The 20,012-nt window shown below is 38.0% G+C and overlaps 1 protein-coding gene across 1 annotated transcript; it reads right to left on the reverse strand.

The window, feature by feature from the left end:
* Positions 1-1,535: 1,535 nt before the first annotated feature.
* LOC309862327 (uncharacterized protein C5orf47) lies at positions 1,536-16,383 on the reverse strand. The gene is made up of 5 exons (XM_082726074.1): positions 16,040-16,383; positions 7,782-7,867; positions 6,313-6,412; positions 4,863-4,896; positions 1,536-2,021 (listed from the first exon to the last, which is right to left on the reverse strand). The coding sequence occupies exons 1-4, from the start codon at positions 16,314-16,316 to the stop codon at positions 4,877-4,879; spliced, it is 483 nt and encodes a 160-aa protein (XP_082582200.1). The 5' UTR covers positions 16,317-16,383; the 3' UTR covers positions 1,536-2,021; positions 4,863-4,876.
* Positions 16,384-20,012: the final 3,629 nt, after the last annotated feature.

Raw genomic sequence — 20,012 nt, forward strand, 5'->3', positions numbered from 1 at the left:
CATTATTCTTAGTTGTTCAGTGTCTCTTCTCATGAGTGTTAGCATGTGAAACAAAAATCTTCACACTTTGTCCCTCCCCGTATGTCCATCCATATACCTCTAATCTATACCTTACCTTCTTGTCTCCAATATTCATCTTTCTTACCAAGCTCTAGATAAAATGGCCAGGCCACTGAAATTCACAAGGATTTTCACCTTGAGACACTCCCCCTATACTACAAAAGTGGATGACTAGGTGTGTGGCTTGCAACACCACACGTGTCCCTTTCCAATGTCTTTGAGGGCCACTCTGGAACATGGTCATAGTATTGCCACCATCTCTATTGCTTTGTATGCACAATTGAGCCAATCCATTCATAAACCAAAGCTCGGACTTTTCCTCCTCTTTCATCCGATTACATGGGACTTCTCATATTGGCCATAGGTGCAAGCAAGGGGAGGCGAGCTAGTATAGCGGATGTGGGTAACCTGAGGATTGGACTATCACATCACATAGCCTACTTGTGTTCTCTGGTCCTACTTAGGAACCTCTTGCTGGGAAGGTTTCCTTCCCAGATGTACTATTTTCACTTTATGGCAGTCTGCTGCTGATTATTTTGTTGTTTGTTTGCCTCATGGCCAAGTAAATTTCTCTCCACCAGAGCCCCAAAACATGTCAAAACTGTCTCTCTAACGGCATTTAATTTTATGTTGTGAACAGCATAGCCTTGATTTGTAATTCCATTATGGGGTCTGTGGTTGGCTTTCTTTATATAAGCTTCATACTACATCTGTTCCTCTTAATGGTATCTCCAACACCATAGGGTCTTCCCAATTCATATGACTCAAGCAGCAGGACTTATACCCCAGGATGAACCTACTGCAGAGCCCTTTCCTGCACTGCATCCCACTCAAAGTTGGCAACGTTCTGTGTCACCTAACATAAGGACCTGGCCAATATTTCTAGGTGAGGAATCTATTGCCTCTAGAACCAAAGAGATCTACTATACATGTGCTTCAATTTTTGTGGTAAAAGAATTCAGTATGCATGTGAGGTTTCTTTTTGTTTTGTTTTATTTGCCTTTTTCATGGGCAAACCTCTTTTTGACTTCTCTTCCTAAGTTTTCAGTTCTACTTAAGCCTTTAATACAATTTACGGAGAGAGACTGCATCAACAAAAAGCAGAAAAAAATGGTCTAGGCAATAGTTGACTACTACTTAATACTGAGTAGAAAATAATGGGACTCCACTAAGAAACATTTCTAAATTATTTTCAAAATATTAAATCTCTCATTTATTGACTGAAAAAAAATAATGTGTCTAATAATTAGGGGCTTGGAAAGGAAAAGAATGTTTCCTCTGATCTTTGCCTCCAAATTTTCCTAAAATACTCCATATTACAATTGAGAATTTGCACAAATTTTCTATTTTCCTTAGGATGAAAAGATGGTTTAAATAACCATTAGTTTTAACACCCAAAATAATCATCACTATGTAAATTGTAGATTTTTATGATAAAACAACTGAGAAATTTAGAAAAAGGAAGCCAAAAACAATTTAAATGGAATCCAAGTTTAATTTAAATCATTTACATCTAAATGAAGAATGAATAAAGTGGTGGTTGCAGACTCATTAATAAAAGGGAAAAGTTGGCAACTGTAAATGCCTGCAATTATACTACTATTTAAATTTAAATTTATAGTAAAATTTAAATTTAATGTATAAAATTAATTTTAAAAGATATGGAATAAGTATTAATTCACACTTGAATAAGATCTGCGTAACACTTGTGTGCATATGATAATAATATTTAACAAAAATTTGTATTAACTTGCAAGGAAATACATAATTTACTTATAATGAAGGTAATTTTTCTATTCAATTATGAATTTATAATGAAGGTAGTTTTCCTATTCAACTATGAAAGTCCCAATTCCAACAAAACATGCCAAAATTAACATATAATTATGATTCAATTTAAAGTTCCATCTTTAAACTCTTCACAGTCTTCTTAGGTAAACAGATCCAAAGATAGGTTAATCCTAAATAAAAGATGACAAAATTGAATCTCATTAAGATAAAATGTCATGGCCAATAGTCACTGAAATATTTTAACATTTCTAAGACTACTAAGCAACAAGTAGCCACATCCTGTATTTACTGTTTTGATAAATTTTACTTTCTCTAGTTGACCATAAAAAGCTTCTAATGCACTCAGTGTATAACTCATAATTTTCTTCTCCATTCCAGCTCCTGCCAAAAACCTTGATGACTTCAATAGCTCCATTTACAGAAACTGTCACAAAAACACTGTATCATAGTCCTCTATCTCCAGGTCACTTCAAGCCACTCACAAGTGGGTTATTGTTTTGCACAATGTCATCCGTTGGCACTTTTGCTTAACTTCTAGGTGCAGACTCTTAAATTGTTCCTAGCTGAAGTATTTCTATACTCCCACTTTTTGTATCCCTACACTCTCACTGAACAAGTACTTTGCAACCCTTTAAACTGCCAAGCCCCTTCTTCTGTAAGCTTTGTTTGTATCCCTATCATGACTTCTGATTAAGCTCCTACAATCACTCTTTGAAACTAAGAATTCCTTTTTATCTTGGACATCACCAACATTGCGTTCTCAATCCTCTCCTCCCCCAGCATTCTCACATTGAGGTTTCCATGCACATAGATTGTACAGTAGCTCCAAAAGGGCACTTCCAGCTGTGCACCTGGAATTTTCACCTGAATATATCACTACAGCTAGAATTCAACACACCAAAATAAAATAAAATTCAGTAGCTTCACAAAACCTGTTCTTCTCCTGACTTCCCTCTTTCTTATCTACTCATTTGCAGAACTTGGGATCCTCTCTCTTATCCCCCACAGCAAATCCTTGGTCTCCTCTCCACCCACTCTGCTACTCCTATTTAAGTGCATTTCACTTTCACTTGGACCTTATCAGAATTCCCAGTTTTTTCACTTCCTGTCTTGCCTCCATTCCAAACCTTTCTACAAAATAACATCAGATTCTTTCTAAAATGCAGATATAATCAATCCACTGCTTTAAAATGTTCCATACTGATGATGTACAAGGTATTTGCATAATCTTTTATTATGTTTCTATAAAATACTTATTAATTACAAAGGAAAAATAAATTTTCTGAATTTGATTGTTGTGTGGTTATATAAAAGATACCTTTGTCCTTAGGATATAGACACTAAAGTATTAAGGGATTTACATATATATATATATATTCTTTTTTTTTTTTTTTTTTTTTTTAAAGATAAAGAGCTTGCAGGGAGGGGCAAAGGGAGAGGGAGGGAGGGAAGAAATTTCAAGCAGACTCCATGCTCAACATAAATACAGACACAGGGCTTGATCTCACCACCCTGAGACCATGACCTAAGCCAAAATTAAACCTCAGATGCTTTACTAAGCTGCCTAGGCACTCCTTAAGGAGTAATATTTTATACACACATATATATATACACAGAGAAAGACAGTGTATTTTTTCTTAGAAAGTGTCTAAGAATGAAAAAACAAATGTGACAAGATGTTAAAAATCAGTGAAACTAGGTAAAGGGTGTGCTGGAGTTCTTTGTATTATTCTTGCAACTTTTCCGCTCATTTAGAATAAAGGGTTAAGAAGATGTTTCATGTTTTTTTATTGCCTATTTAATGGAATACAAATATTACTCACATGAGACCCTCTGAAATACAGTCTCAGTATACTTTTATACCTTTCTTCACAATGAATACCATAAACAAGTCTTGATCAAACTACATTCCTGAACATTTTCTTAGACTCCATGAACTTGCTCATGGCCATATCTAAAATATATACCCCCTCCCCCACATTCCCATGTAGAAAATTCTGATTTCTCTTTCTCAACACCCAGCTTATTTTTCTAGTATTTCCCAAACCCCACCAAACTGGATATAATCTCTCCCTAGAGATTCAATGAATCCAGGAAATTAGCAAACCAAGGCACAATTGAAATGAAAAGAGAGAGGATTCACTGATTCAAAACATGTAATTTTTAAAAAAATAACTGTAGAATCGCCTAAAGACATTCAGAGGTCAAAGGTAGAAGAAAGATTTAAGGGTCATACACACAGAGTAACTGAAGCTATAAAAATGGTATATTGAGGCACCTGGGTGGCTCAATTGGTTAAGCCTCTGCCTTTGGCTTAGGTCAGGATCCCAGGATCCTGGGCTAGAGCCCCAGGTCTGGCTGCCTGCTCTGTGGGGAGCCTGCTTCTCTCTCTTCCTCTGCCTTCCACTCCCCCTGCCTGTGCTTTCTCTCTTTCTGCCAAATAAGTAAGTAAGTAAGTAAGTAAAAAAATAAATAAATAAATAAATAATTTTTTTTTTTTTTAGATGTGTATGTTAACTCAGAATAAATATGTAAAGAGAGAGCAGAACCAAAAATTACTCTCAGGGCAGCATTTGTTATTCAGTGGTAGCAAAAGGGACAATTAAAAAAGACACAAAAAATATGGTCAGAAAAGCAGGAAGAAAACCATGTCATATCCTTCAGGACACTAAGAAAGAAGAAAAATTGAAAGTAGTAGTAAGATAATATTAAATGTGACAAGTTCAGAAAGAAAAGTGAACCAGGAAATATAAACAAACAAACCCACAAAAACAAAAACCATGGATCATGGAAAGAGTAGTTTCAATAGCACTATGAATATAGGGCTCAAATGAAGTTTATCAAGTTTCAACAAATATTTAATGAGTGCTTACTATGTGCCAAACACTGGGTTAAAGGAAGGAAACAGGCTGGAATCAGCAATGGCATACACTAAAGTTTGCAAAAGGTAAGTGTAAAGGGGAAGTAAATAAAACCTATATTTTATAACTGTTATATAAATGGATTCTTACCAGAAGATAAGATTTCATCTTGTGTAATTTGAGTCTAGGAACAACATAAAATATACAGAAAATTCAAGTTGGCCTTTAACACTGGTATTACCATTAATAAATACATATTAAGAAATAAGAATTATAATACATTTCTAAAACAATATTATCAGTTTTTGTAATCTGGTTGAAAATTGTAATGCAAAATAATAAATTACAAGGGTACTTGTTTATAACAAGCTATTTCTGGAAAACACAGAATATTATTTTAATTTGCCAAATAAGCCTTATAAGATTACTTGATGGTTAGTAGTAAACGTCACAATAGAACTGACAAGTTCGAGGTATGGCCAGAGCAGAATTAGATGTAATCTGTCTATTAAAGTAACTGGATCTGGATTAACACTTAGAACAATGTCCAGGGTTTGTGTGCATTGCTCTATCTATTCAAACATCCTTTTCACCTAAAAAACCACAGACTATTGTTTTCTTCCTAATCCTGCCTCATTCTCCTTCTTAACTGAATAAATAGAGTATCACTAATCTGAACATTGGTTTATATGTCATCATTGCAAACAATTTATGCCATTACTAATGCAGTATTACACAAACAGTAATGATTTTCCAGTGTAACACTGCGTACAAAATGGCATTCTATTCTAATTATCATCTTATGAAAATGATCTTCACAAAACTCAATTCTGCAGATTTACTGTCAAAATAGTAGCTGTCATTGAGTGACAGTACTAAAAACCTATAAGTGTTCAGCATGGTGACATGAATATTAGAACAAGTATGTGAAGGAAAGGAAGTAACTATTATGATCTATCAATTCATGTGGCATTATTAGTTACATAAATTTAATCCAAGTTGAGAATCCAGAACTTCCTATTACTTCAGTAAGTATACAAGATTACATGTAATTTTGCTCTGCCCACAATATCAATTCAATATTGATGCAGCTTTAGAACCTGGTTTAATTTATGAGTTGTTTTCCAGGAATGAATTAATGACATCAAGGCCATAATTCAAGGGCAGTTTTGTCAAATGCATTAGACTGCAGCATCCATGGAAGGAAGTAACAAAGTGACACAGAATATATCATTTTATATTGCAGTTAAAATGTTTTTCTTCATCAATATGGATGAGTTTTATAATCGTATTAAAAAGCTGACATTAAAATACAGATTTAACAGATAAGTGTGTTCCTTTTGCTCAGTATATTTAGTCAACATTTACCTTCTACGCCCTTCCACACACACCTACGCCTGTGGTCTAGTCTATAGCTCAGCTTAAAATGTTTTGTACTTTTAATTATGATGAACAGTGATAATATGGTAGCCACATTTCTGTAGTCCTGTACCCTGAATGTGACAATTAGGAGAAGTACTAGACTAATGTGACCCAAGGGTGACTAAATAGTTAGGGAAGCCAGTCTTCTTTAATACAATCAAAAACTGTGTTAACTTACTTTCACAGGATAGTTGTTGGTATTTCAGCCTGAGTCTATATTTTTCATTTTCTTCAAGCATTCTAGAAATGACTTTGTACACTCTATTCCATACTGAAACCTTTAAAAAGTAAGCAGAGTTAAGGAACACTTAGCAGAGAAGCAGGAATACATTTTGACAAAGGCAACTGGCAGTGACTCAACCGTGTTGCCTTGTCAACGGGTATCATTGAAAAACAGTAACAGCACTTAGAGACCTAAAACTTAAATGTAATTGCTTTCCTACAATCAGTCATCTCTTCTGCTAACTTCCTAGCATTTCCTCTCTGTAGTATTTACATTAACTCTCCTGGATGAAGGCAAGATCTATAAAATCCTACCTAAGTTGTTCCAACACATCCAATTTTGTTTTTAATGGTATTTTTTTTATTTTCTTGCAGTTTTTAATGTATTTTATTCTAGTTAAGAATTAAACATTTCTCTTAGGACACACCAAAGCAAAAATACCAGACAGTTCTCCAATGAGAACTATGGAAGCAAACAAATCTAGGCTCAGATTCTGGCTTTGTCACTTAACAGCTGCTTGACGTTAGGAAGTATTTTACATCTCATCTAATAATAACTTCATATATTGAATTATTAGAATTAATTAAAAACATATATAAACATATGAAATATATATAAAGCACATACCCCAGTGTGTGACATATAGTAGTTATAAGTAAACATTGGCTACCGCTCTGTTCTCCTCACCCAAGGGGAATTGGTTCTTGGAAGAAATAGTTCTTAGTATAGTGGGAAGATGAGATGTACACTCAAAATACATTTAGGGTGAATCTCCTTGAACGTTATTTTATACAATGCATGGGTTGTAACTCATACAGAGTCAAAGTGCAGAAATAATACGATTTTATATGCCATTATCACTAATAGTTTCTTTAAACCAAAGTGTAAAATATATGGTAGAAAACAAAGATTTGTAGAGCTAGTGATCTTGAATATGTTTAAAACACTCTAATTACCATGATATGTGGACAACTAGAGGTGAAAATGGTTCAGTAGTAAAGGGTCATCACTGTTAGCTTTTCTTCTACAAACTAAATGTATATCCCTTGTCTTTAAAAGAACAATATGACACCAATACAGATGTTATTCTTTTCTGTTAAATCCATGATTTTCTCTTTATATTATACTAACTATTGAAGTTTGCTATATTCTATGAGAGATACATTTTCATGCTTTCAAAAATCTCCCATTACATTTTGATTAAAATGTGTTTATATCTCCAAACACTGGAAGGACTGTTCTCTAAAGTTAATAAATATTTCTAAACCCAATTCCATTTCTGCTAAATTAATTCTATTTTCTCACTTCAGTAAATTAAACTTTCAAAAGATGGAACTATTTTTACGGTTGAGTATCTTCACACATTTGTATTTAGAAAGGTTAATCTAGAATTCAAACACTGCTCATTCTCCTTTATAATATACCTTTTTCTTTTTCTTCGCTACTTTGGAAGCTTCTTTCAAAGGGATGGGGAAATCAAACTTTTTAGCTAAATTCTTCTGCGTTAAAGCTAATTTTAAAAAAAGAGAGAGAGAGTGAAAAGGTAAGAGATCAAGGCTGGCACATATTTTACAGGATTCACTATCCTGATAACAGGCACAATTATACATGTCTCTTGAGCTGTCTTTGAGGATTTTTACACTTGTTAGTATATTTCTATTCACTAGATAATACCAGGTTACAAATAAGCTAGTAATATGCTGGAGGAGAAAACCAAGAAACTACCTTGGAAATGCCTAGAAAATCTCCTTTCTATACTGATTTCACAGATGAGTCCCAAAAATTCAGCAACACCAAACAAATACCAGAAGCCACATCTTGACCCAGTGCATCTCTATATTCTCCTTTCTTCTCCATTAAACTCCAGACACACATTATGATTTCAACTGACCCAAATACCTTTGGTTCCTCAAATGCCTTGTTCTTATACTTCCCAGCCTTCGCACATGCTGTTCTATGTGGCTAAAACACTCTGTGTACATGCATGCGTGTACACACACACACACACACACACACACACACACACACACTCCGGCCAGGCAAATTTCTACGTGCTATTCAAGACTCAGCTCATACCATCACCTCTCTACAGTGCCTTGCACAGCACTAGCTCCAGGAACACCAAAGCCACATCACTTAGCACACTTTTATATCACATATTTATAATGTGTTTCCTCCACTAGGCTGTGACCTCCCTAAGGGCAAAGCTATGTGTATATTTGTCATTTTTCTACCCACACTACCAAACACATAGTAGGTACTAATAAAGGTTTGTCAGAGTGAGTAAGTTTCCTTCCTCTACTCACTAAACTATGCTGCCTTCCCAAATATTAACTGTTAGAAAAAAACACAAGGGCTTGTGTGTCCAAAAACAAAGGCATAAAACAATGAGCATGTGCTCCCTGAAAGCCTTTATATTTGTCTGTAATCTGCCCACCCAAACCCTTACCCACCTTATCCCTGCCCTACCACTACCACTCTATACCTGGCTTTCTTCCCCCCATTCAATATTTAGCTTTCCAGGAACTTTCTCTGATTTCAGAAAGCACCCTATGCTCAATTACCATGAGATTTTTCATGTTGTTAACTTGGGAAGTGTGTTTTATTCTTTATTAGAGATCCAGTATCTAATACCATAAATATTAGATAGGCAATAAGTACTACTTTTGCTAGTGAATTAGACTATGTTCTAAAATGGCATTTCCCAATTTGTGAGAAGCATGCCACTGATTCTAGGTGGGGCACAGACCTGGCACTAAAGAACTTAAATCATACAGTGAGAAACTCATTATCTGTCCCATTATTTTTTAATCTGATTACATCAGGGAGAAAGTCTGAGTTTGGAACTAGTATGTCATTATGATTTCTCTGAAATTTGCTTCTCTCTCTTTATGACTACAGACAACATTTGTTAGACAAGCTATTTGGCTAGAATTTAATAATATTGCTTTGTCTTTATTAGATTGCTTTTAATTAATTTCTATTTGTGGCAAGCTGTACAGGTTTGTCACTGAGATAATGATGTAAAGTGTTCTCAAAAGAAAATGAGTTGAGAGGAAAAAATGCAAATATTTAAATAAATATATTAAGTAAATGATAGTGCATATGATATGCAGATATAGGGTAGGAAAACAACTCAAGTCTAAGAATCTCTGTTCTTCATATACCCAGATGTACCTCTTTCTCTAAATGCCAACACCTTTGGAATACTGTACTTGCATCATTCTCAAATGCTTTCCATTTATAAGTCTTGCCTAACCTAGACATTACTCCTTAAGGTCAGGATAGGAGCCATCAAGTCTACCTGTAATTACTGAGGATCTAAAATATGTCAAGGAGTAGAAAGGATATAAGAAAGAAAAAAGACAAAATCATTTCTCCTACTTGTTTTGCAAACTTCACTAAGGGGAGCTCCAGTCTACACCAAAGACTTTGTCCCAACTTAATGTTTCCAGTCTTTCTCTAGCCTTCTTTCTACACACTCAAAATACACTCCTACTTCTTCCCTAATCACTCTCTGTTACAGATCTATACACAGGGCTATGCTCACACAATTTTTCCCACCAGTAATTCCCTCCTGGCTTAGCAACATGTGAGACTCTCAGGGAGCTTCAAATACCATAAAACCTTCCCTGATTCCCTCACCCTCAAATTATTCACCACTTCCAAAGCAATTTTTTGTACTTCCACAAGAGCACTTGTCATCCTCTATTGTATATAAATTATGAATATATTCCCAAGTTCTGTGAGAATTGATTTATTAGTCTTGCTTGAAATGTTAGAAGAGTTTCCTGATTTTCCTGCTCCTGGATTTCTAAACTCCACTACACTTTACAAAAACAACTTCAAGTATATCTTACAGAAGTGTACCTGTCTCTGATCACTTTACTCCACCATTCAAAAATTTTCAGTGACTATGAAATTACAGTCTCCAAGGCATTCTACAATCTGATCCAAAACTTCGTTTTCATTCATTCAATATTATTCAGGCTTACTATATACTACTCACTGGGATAATCCCCCCTTTCCTCCAAACTATCTCTGTACATTTATTCTGTATCAAACACTGTGCTGGGTACTCTGCATGCATTCTGTACTTCTCCTAGTCTTTGCAGTAACCTGTTATGGTAAGAACTATTATTCCCATTTTACATATAAGGAAACAGAGAATCAGAATAGTTAAGTTGGCCAATATTACACTACTAGTAAATGACAGAGCCAAGATTATATCTTTCTGATTTCAAAGCCAATGCTCTTGATAATCTCAACCTTCCACTAGCAATTTCTCCATTTGTGTCCCTTTATTTCCTACCTTTATGTCTTTCCTTTCCCTAAACTATTAAAGCCTTTGTAAGATCTCTCTCTTACAGCATTCCTATCTACTAGCTTGTATTCATATTATTCATTTAGAAGTTCCCTGACAGCAGAATATTCTGATTCATCTATGTCACTAGCACCAAATCTAGTTCCCACAGTGCTGAGTGTTCAATGTTGTTGAATGGATACATAATTTGCCTACTCCCCATAGAGTACCAAGCATAAGTATTTAATAAACATCCCCTTAATATTAATATTAAATATACCAAAAACAGAGCAAAACTTAAGCACTTCTGGCTTGGTTTAAATATAAATCTATGACCCTATTCCTGGTCTCACAAGCACAGCAAGGGGGCTCTGAAGTTAATGGCTCCATCATCTGCCCAGCCGCCTAGTGCATAAACTTCAGAGTTGGCATCAAAACTTCCTTCTCCATATTTTAGTCAGTCATTGATCCTGTGCATTCTATATGGTCGTTACCTTAGGTGAGACCTTTTATCTTTGCATTGGACTACTGTGACTATCCTCTAACAGGACTCTGGCCTCCAATCTCTCCCAGCCCAACTCCGTCCTCCATATCAGATCATGTTACCCCTACTACAAAGGAGCAGCAAAAATCCCAAAATTTCAAAACCAAAATTCAGGGCAAACTGCCCTATTTTCTTTTCCCACCCCAGCAGAGAAACCAAGCATAAGAAAGTGATCCTAGGTCTGTACCGCATAAAGTTACAACAACACAACACTAGTTTTATAATCTCAGCTACCCAGTTACTCCTAACTGGCGTAGGTGGTGATCTCAAGCACGAATTCATGCACCCCTTCCATTCCACCCCTCTTTCTTCCAGAAGCTTCTTCATCCACTTTCAGTGTTCTTCACTTTTAATCTGCTATCTTGCTGATGGACTATTATTTGTCCTTTGATTTGTGGCACTAAAGCAATATAGGCTCTCAATCAAATCCACTGTATTTTTTCCTGGTTTCTTGCCTAAGCTGTAGAGCTCCTCACCACCACTACCACCACCACCATCATCACACTCTCTCCTTTTCCTAGAGTAAACCTTTTATCCTGTTTCGACTATTCAGAGAAGCTGGAAACCCAGGGCTAAAGAGTCTTATACTAACCCTGGATTTTCTGATCCCTGGCAGAGGGGCCAGAATAAAACAAAACAAACCAAAAACCTGAGGGCCTTTTAACACTAAGGCCATTAGAGGGGCTTGGAGTCCAAAATCATGGCCCTGCTTAGTATATCTGAAGGCTTCCTGCCACAGCTCATTCTCAGGAATCAATCATGTCAGACAGAGTACCATCTTATACATCTAAATTATCAAAGTGAATTTAGTCTGGAAGGCTAACAAACAAAATATTTATATATTCCTCAACTTGGGCTTCAGTCTTGCCTGCCGCCAATTCAATCTCCCTTATATAGCATGAACCAAGTAAATCTAACCCTATCACTTCTCTCTTTTTAAAATTTATTTACTTGAGAGAGAGAGAGAGAGAGAGAGAGAGGAAGAGGAGAAACAGAGGGAGAGGGGCATGCAGATTCTGCAGAGCACAGACCCGATGTGGGGCTCAATCTCACAACCTTAAAGTCATGACTTGAGCTGAAACCAAGAGTCGGTCCATTAACCAACTGAGGCACCAAAGTGCCCCTTACTTCTCTTGTTCAGAAACCTTCAGTTTTGGACTTTCTGAGTCACTGAAGACCATGGGAGATGTAGAGTAACTGCATTCCCAAAATTTCACACCAAACAACTTCACATTTTGAAAATTCTACACAAAACCACACCCTCAGCATTACTTAAGGACAGAAAACACTGAAACTGCAAAATAACATTGAAGTAAAATAAGAAAAATCATTCAATTACAGAGCTATGATCCTATATGCTCCAGCTCCACCCAAGCAGGGCTTTGTGGCCACCAGGGAAGAGAAGAGGGACATCAGAAAAAGTACCTGCAGGAGAGCTGTAGCAACCAACAGAAAGATTAAATCCACCCTAAATATGAAAATACTAAAATAACACCAGACAGATTAGAGCACAAATGACAGAGAAGGGATTTCAATGTGCAATTTAAAAGGCCAGACATCACATAAAGTACGAAGCATGCCATTTAATGGAACTGACTGAGTTTAAAGGGCAAGCTGATTTAAAGGGACAGTCTTCCAATTGCATGGGTTCCAGGGGAGAAAAAGAACAAAATGGAAGGATCATAAATTAGGTCACAAAGAAAACATCAGTAGCATCCGTAAAAATGGAGACCTTACAAACACTCAGATCGAAATGCAACAAAATAGGGGCAGCTGGGTGGCTCAGTAGGTTGTGTCTGCCTTCGGCTCAGGCCATGATCTCAGGGTCCTGGGATCGAGTACCACATCGGGCTCCCTTGCTGAGCAAGAGCCTGCATTTCCCTTTGTCTGCCACTCCCCCTGCTTGTGCTCTCTGACAAATAAATAAATAAAATATTTTTTAAAAAAATAATGCAATAAAACAGTGTACTAACGAAAACAAAACAGAAAATTCCCAGACATTAAAAAAAAAAAAAAACCTTGACTCTATTAAGTAACTCTAGAATGAGAAGGGTAATACAAACTGAAATTATACTTTTAAAGAATAGTGACAATGGAAACACTGTGTATTAGAATCTATGGGACTTAAAGTAGTAGTTAGAAGAAAATGCATCACACTAAACACTTACCAAGAAAAAGGAAGAATAAAAATAAATGAATGAAATGTCCTGCTGAAAAAAAGTATAAAAAGAACAAAGTAAACCAAAAGAAAGTACATGCAAGGAGATAATAAAGTTTCTTTTTTATTTTTTAATGAGAAAGAGACTAGAAAAACAAGATGTCTCATTAATAAATTGAAATCCTGTTTCTAAAAAATTAAAACAAAACACTAGCTAACGTGATCAAGAAAAGGGGGGGGATACACATATATACAGAAAAAAAAAAGACAACTGGGAAATAACTATTGAAACACAACAAATTTTTTTAAAATTATAAGACACTACTTCACACACACTACTTTGCGTACTTCTACGCAAATAGATTTAGAAACACCCATGAAACAGATAATTTCCTAGGGAAATATAGATTACCAAAATTCACCCATTAGAATTAGAAAGCTTAAAAAGAACAATTTCATAGAAGACAGAGAAAAAGTTGTTAAGGAATTATTCCACAAAAAGCACTAGACCCAGATGATTTCACAGAATTCTACAAAACCTTCAAACACCAGGTAGTCCCACTGTTCTACAAATTTTTCCAGAGCATTGAAAAAGAAGAAAAACTTTGTAATTCCTTGTATTAAGTAAATATAACTTTAACACCTAAACCAGATGAGTACAAAGAAAGAAAAACTATAGATCACGATGTAAAATTCTAAACAAATTATTAGCAGAGTTCAAGCTACTTTAAGAAAATAACACATCATAACCAAGTAGGATTTACTGCAAAAATGCAAGGTTGGTTCAATATTGAAAATCCATTTATATTATATACCATACTAACAAATCTAACAGTAAAATGTGTTTATCTCCATAGGTCTGAGAAAGCCTTTGACAAAATTGGATACCCATTTATGATTTGAAAAAAAAAAACTGAAGAAAATAAAAATTGAGGAATACTTTTTAAGATTTTAAATATGTATGCCTTGGTCCTAAACCAGTACCTTATTTAGTGATGAATACTAGAGGCATTTCCTCTAAGGTCAGGAATAAGGCAAGGATGCCCACAATCTCCACTACTATTCAACACTGTACATGAGGTAGTAGCTAATGGATGCAGTAAGACAAATCTACTTCAGGCATAGAAATGGGTAAAAAAAAGAAATGAAATTTTCTCTATTTGCAAATAACATCATCATATATCTGGACAATCAGTATCAATGAGAAAACTAACTCTAATAATAAAAGAATGCCCTGAAGTGCTAGGATCTAAAGTTAACACACAAAAACCAATACGCTAACCCAAAGAAGATAATCAGGAAAGCTCACATATTGTATGATGCAATTTATATGCGATGTCCAAATCTATCGAGACAGAAAGTTTAGAATTTGCTTAGCAGTAGGGTTAGGGTTAGGGGTGAGCAGTGAGAGGGAATCCTGAGCGTTAATGGGTACAGGGTATGGTACAAATTACAGGTTTCTCTTTTGGGGTATTAGAAATGTTCCAAAATCGAGTATGGTGATGGTCGCACATTTCTGCGAAAAGCACAATTGGGCGCTTTTAATAGGTGAGCTGAATGAACTCTTAAAAAGCACAGGTGGGGGGCGCCTGGGTGGCTCAGTGGGCTAAGCCTCTGCCTTCAGCTTAGGTCATGATCCCGGGGTGCTGGGATCAAGCCCTGCATCCGGCTCTCTGCTCAGCGGGGAGCCTGCTTCCTCCTCTCTCTCTGCCTGCCTCTCTGCCTGCTTGTGATCTCTGTCAAATAAATAAATAAAATCTTAAAAAAAAAAAAAAAAAAAGCACAGGTGGTGGGATAAGCTCTCAAAAAAGAGGAAGGGCTTTTCCAGGAAATAGAAAGGCTCTGCATCTTCATTGCGGTGGTGTGTTACTAGAGATATAACTTTATCGAACCCCCTCAAAATGTATATAAAACCAATCCTAAATACAGTTGATTTTTTTTTTTTTTAAGAGATCAAGAAGTGGGGCTCCCGGGTGATACGCTGACTGAGCTTCTCAGTCTTGATTTCAGCTCAGGTCATGATGTCGGGCTCCTGAGGTCTAGCCTCACCGCATCAGAGTCTGCTTGTCCCCTCTGTCTCAAGGATCTTCCTATATACAAACAATAAACAGAGGGGATTACGGAGGAGGAGACCCCATTTTCAACAGAAAATCAAACACCTAGGAATAAATTTAACAAAGAAATACACAAACCCTATGGGAAAATTTCAAATCTAGAACATTCCGAAAAGACACAAAAGCAGTCTGAACAAATGGAAAGTCGTTCCCATTTTTAGAGAGGAAGTGCCTGGTAAAGACGTCAGTCCTCCTTAAGCTAATATATAAATTCAGTGGCCACTAAGAATACCAACAAGCACGCCACAGGCCCCCTCATTGTGCGGTATGCAAGTGGCTCCAAGCAGTGACCCTTCCTGTCAGTCTGGCGGATCTTACGTGAGCGGCACGTGCCCTTCGGCGCCCTTTCCAGGACCCGTGTAAAGCCAGGCTCCTGTTTGGCCCTGCACACGCTGGGCTGACGGGAAGCCGAGAGTGGCCGCCCGCGGCCCCTAAGCCGCGGGTGGCGCGGGATTACCGAAGCTGGGAAGGCTGACAGAACGCGGAAGGGAGGCTGAGACGCCCACCGCTCTGAGACAAGAGGCTCGCTCCCGCCCGCCCGTCCGCCGCCCACTAGGCGCCACCTGCTCCCGCCGCCGGCTGGGGACAGCTCCGCGCGCTCGACGCCGGAGGGGAAGCAGCCGGGGTCCGGGACCTAAGGCCGGGGGCCAGCTCCGCGCCGGCTGGGGCCGCCGCCCACGGCTCCTCAGGGCTGCAGCCCACCCCGCGCCTGGTGCTCCCGCGGCCCTGAGCCCGGCGGCTGCCCAGCTGCAACACGCCGCCGCACCGGTACGAGCCGAAGCGTGTCACGTAAACGAAGCGCGCCACGTCCCGTTTGGGCTCCCGGCCAGCCGCCGCCATCGCCACCCTGGTAGCGGAACCGCCGCGGAGTTCCCTCAGGACCCGCGAAGCGCACAGCCGGGACCGCCCAGCGAGGGCGGGGGCGGGGCCATGGTGCACGTGCGGAGGGGAGGGGCGCGCGCTGCCGCGGGACCGTGGGGCGGGGCTTGAGCGGTAGGTGGGCGGGGCGTGGGCAATGGGGTAAGCGAGGCAGGAGGGACGCCCTGTGGTCAGGGGACAGACAGCGTCTGGGGTTGACCACGCAGCAGTCAACCGGGGGGCGGGAAGCGTTCGGTTGGGGAGATGGTGGACCACTCAGCTGGAAAGTGGCCGTGCGGTTTGGTGGACCACTCAGCTGGAAAGTGGCCGTGCGGTTTGAGAACCGGATCACTGGGGATAGAGAGCAGACTATGGGGCACAGCCCTTTGAAGAAACGAGCTGAACCAAGAAGGGGTGGGAGGAAAGGGAGCAGGCCATTGGGACACCCCTCCCCGTGGCTGGGTATGAGGAAGGTTTCAGAGTGAGCGGCTGACCCTGGATTTGACCAACGTGGAGTGTCAGTCAATGAAGTTGGGGGCCTGAGGGAGGGGAGAGGAGACAGCACCTTTTGTTGCCAGAGCGTTCCAGCGGGACGCTGGTATATGTTGTGCTGGGCCATCAGCCTGAGGCCAGCTTCTTAATCACACCTATTTGAGGCCCATCATGTTTCCCAGCTGGATTATTTGGGCAAGCTACTTTTCTTCCCTAAGCTTCCAGTTTCCTCAGAAGTAAATTCAGGGTAACTGGGTTGTTAAATCAAAATAAGGCATGTCGGGCATCTGGCACACAGAGAGAGTTCCCTTAGACTTAACTTTCATGTCACCTTTATTGAGTACATACCCTATGAAGTATATGTGGCACTATCTTTATATTTATACTTTACAGATGGTTTTCCCATAGACCATCCTTTTAAATCCATGCAGCATTTTACAGCAGAGGAACTGAGACTCCAAAATGAATAACTTCCCTCAAACAGGCAGTGACAGAGACATATTTTCTTAAAATGAATCTTTTTAATTGAATTATAAATATGTGCAGGAAAGTGCCCTGATCATCACTATACAGATGGATGAATTTTCACACCCTGAATATATCCATGTAAGATCCACCCAGGTGAAGAAATGGTGCACTGCCGAAGCTCCTCATGTCGTCGCCCAAGTTCAATCCCTGTGCTTTCTTCCTATTCAAACAGCATCAGTGAGGTTTGCCCACGGTTTGACTTCCTTCACTCAAGCTATGATTGTGAGATACAAGTTATTATATGAGTTTCTACATCATTTGATTATAATGCCATTCATTCATCTATTCCGCTGTTGATGGACATTTGGTTGTCTCCAGTCTAAGGCCATCATGAATAGTGCTGCTAGGAATATTAATGTATATCTTTTGATGAACATTTATTAGCAGGTTTGTGCTTTATTGTGGAATTGCTTAGGGTATTCACAGGTTCAACTTTGGTAGCCACTGAAAAACAGGTACCTGAAGGGGTCGTACAAATTTCCACTTCTGCTAGCAAAGCACGCGAATTCCAGTTACTCCATGTGTTCAACACCACTTGGCCTTGTCAGTGGTTTTCATTTTAGCCCTTGTGATGGATATGTGTATTAGGGCTTTCCAGAGAAAGAGAGACAATAAAGATGTGGGTGTGTGGGTGGGTGGGGGTGTATTTATGTGTGGAGAGAGAGGGAGAGGTTTTAAAGAATTGGCTTACAAAAATATGGAGGTTGCCAAGTCCAAAATCTTCAGGATAAGGCAGAAGGTTGAAGAACCAGGGAAAAGTTGATGTTGCAGTTCAAGTCTGCAGACCATCTGCTGGAAGAATTCCCCCTTCTTCGAGAGGTCATTCTTTTTCTGTTAAGTCCTTCAAGTGATTGGATGAGGTCCAACCATACTATAGAGGGTAATCTGCTATATTCAGAGTCTACCCATCTAAATGTTAATGTCATCAAGAAATACCTTCACAGAAACATCTACAGTGATGTTTGACCAAATATCTGGGTACTGTGGCCAAGGCAATTTGACATATAAAATTGACCAATACACTGTGGTATTGCTTTCTTATAATTTGCATTTCCTTGATGACTTAGGAAGTTGGGCTTATTGTCTATTTGGATATCATCCTTTGTGTTTAAATCTCTTGTCTAGGTGCACCTGGGTGGCTTGGTTGGTTAAGCATCTGACCTTGGCTAAGGTCATTGTCCCGGGGTTCTGGGATGTAGCCCCACATTGGGCTCCCTGCTCAGTAGGAAGTCTGCTTCTCCTTCTCCCTCAGCCCCTTTCCCCCACTCTGCTCTCCTTCTCACTTGGTCTCTCTCTCTCTTTCTCTTTCTCAAATAAATGAAATCTTTTTAAAAACTTTAAAAGCTCTTGTCTATTTCTATATGGGGTTTTCATTCTGTTCTCAATCATTAAGAGTAGGTTTTTTAATATATTCTATATATTAACTATTTGTTAGTTGTATGTATTACAATTTTTTTTTCTAATCTGTGACTTACCTTTTATTCTATGAACTCTTAAAAGTTTTTTTTTAACTTTAAAGTAGTCCAGGGGCACCTGGGTGCCTCAGTCGTTAAGTGTTTGCCTTCGGCTCAGGTCATGATCCCAGGGTCCTGGGATGGAGCCCCACATCAGGCTCCCTGCCCTGCGGCAAGCCTGCTTCTCCCTCTTCCACTCCCCTGCTTGTGTTCCCTCTCTCAATGTGTGTCACTCTGTCAAATAAATAAATAAAATCTTATAAAGTAGTCCAATATATCAATATTTTTCTTTAGAATTATACTTTATGAATTTGGTTTAACAAATCTTTGTGTATTCGTGGATATTCTCCTGTTATTTTCTAGAAGCTTTATTGTTTTATCTTCACATTTAAATATTTAATTCACCTGGAATTGATTTTTATGAATAGTATGATGTAGAGAGTCAAGATTAATTATTTGTTTATATGGATATCCAGTCCACTTTGGCTAAAATCTCCAATATAATTTGTGAATACAAATGATGATAGTAAATATCCTTATTTCCTATCTCAAAGGGAAGTTTTAGTGTTTTATTATTAAGTATAATATTTTCTTTAAATTTGTTTTTTATCATAATATTTATCAGATTAAGGTAGTTTCCTTCTATTTTGAGTTTAGTTTGGTGTTAAATTTTATCCAGTACTTTAGCTATAATCTATTGAGATGATTATATAATTTTACTCCCTTATTCTGTAAATGTGATGAATTGCATTGATCAAATCCTAATGTTAAACCAACCCTCTGTCTGGGATAAATCCTACTTACTTGTGACATACTATCATACTATATGATTGTTATAACTCTAAATATGGTTTTTCAAGATTGTTTTCTTTAGACTTTTCACTTCTATGTTTATGAGAGAGAATGGCTTACAACTTATGTATTTGATAGTACTTACTGATGAAGACATCTGGGCATAGGGTTTTCTTTGTAAGAACATCTTTAGTTGTTATAGGATTATTCAGATTTTCTGTTTCTTTTTGGGTCAGTTTAGTAAACTGTGTTCTTCTATGATTTGTTCATTCCTTCTATCATTTAAAACTGAGTAACAAAAATTGTTCAAATATTTCTTCATTTATCTCCTTAATGTCTCTAAAAGCATTGGGATATCTCCTTTTTCATTCCTGATATTGATAACTTATGTACCGCTTTTTATCTGATTTGT

This window comes from Mustela nivalis (genome assembly GCF_964662115.1).
Source record: "Mustela nivalis genome assembly, chromosome: 3".
NCBI lineage: Eukaryota > Metazoa > Chordata > Mammalia > Carnivora > Mustelidae > Mustela > Mustela nivalis.

Bases quoted from the DNA above. Each gene is read 5' to 3' on its own strand.
- LOC309862327 (XM_082726074.1), bottom strand. From the start codon at position 16,316: ATGGCGGCGGCTGGCCGGGAGCCCAAACGGGACGTGGCGCGCTTCGTT. The intron at 7,868-16,039 runs GTGGCGCCTAGT...TTTTAAAATTAG, and splicing joins CCAGCCGGCGGCGGGAGCAG to CTTTAACGCAGAAGAATTTA. The intron at 6,413-7,781 runs GTATATTATAAA...TACTTTTTAAAG, and splicing joins TAGCGAAGAAAAAGAAAAAG to GTTTCAGTATGGAATAGAGT.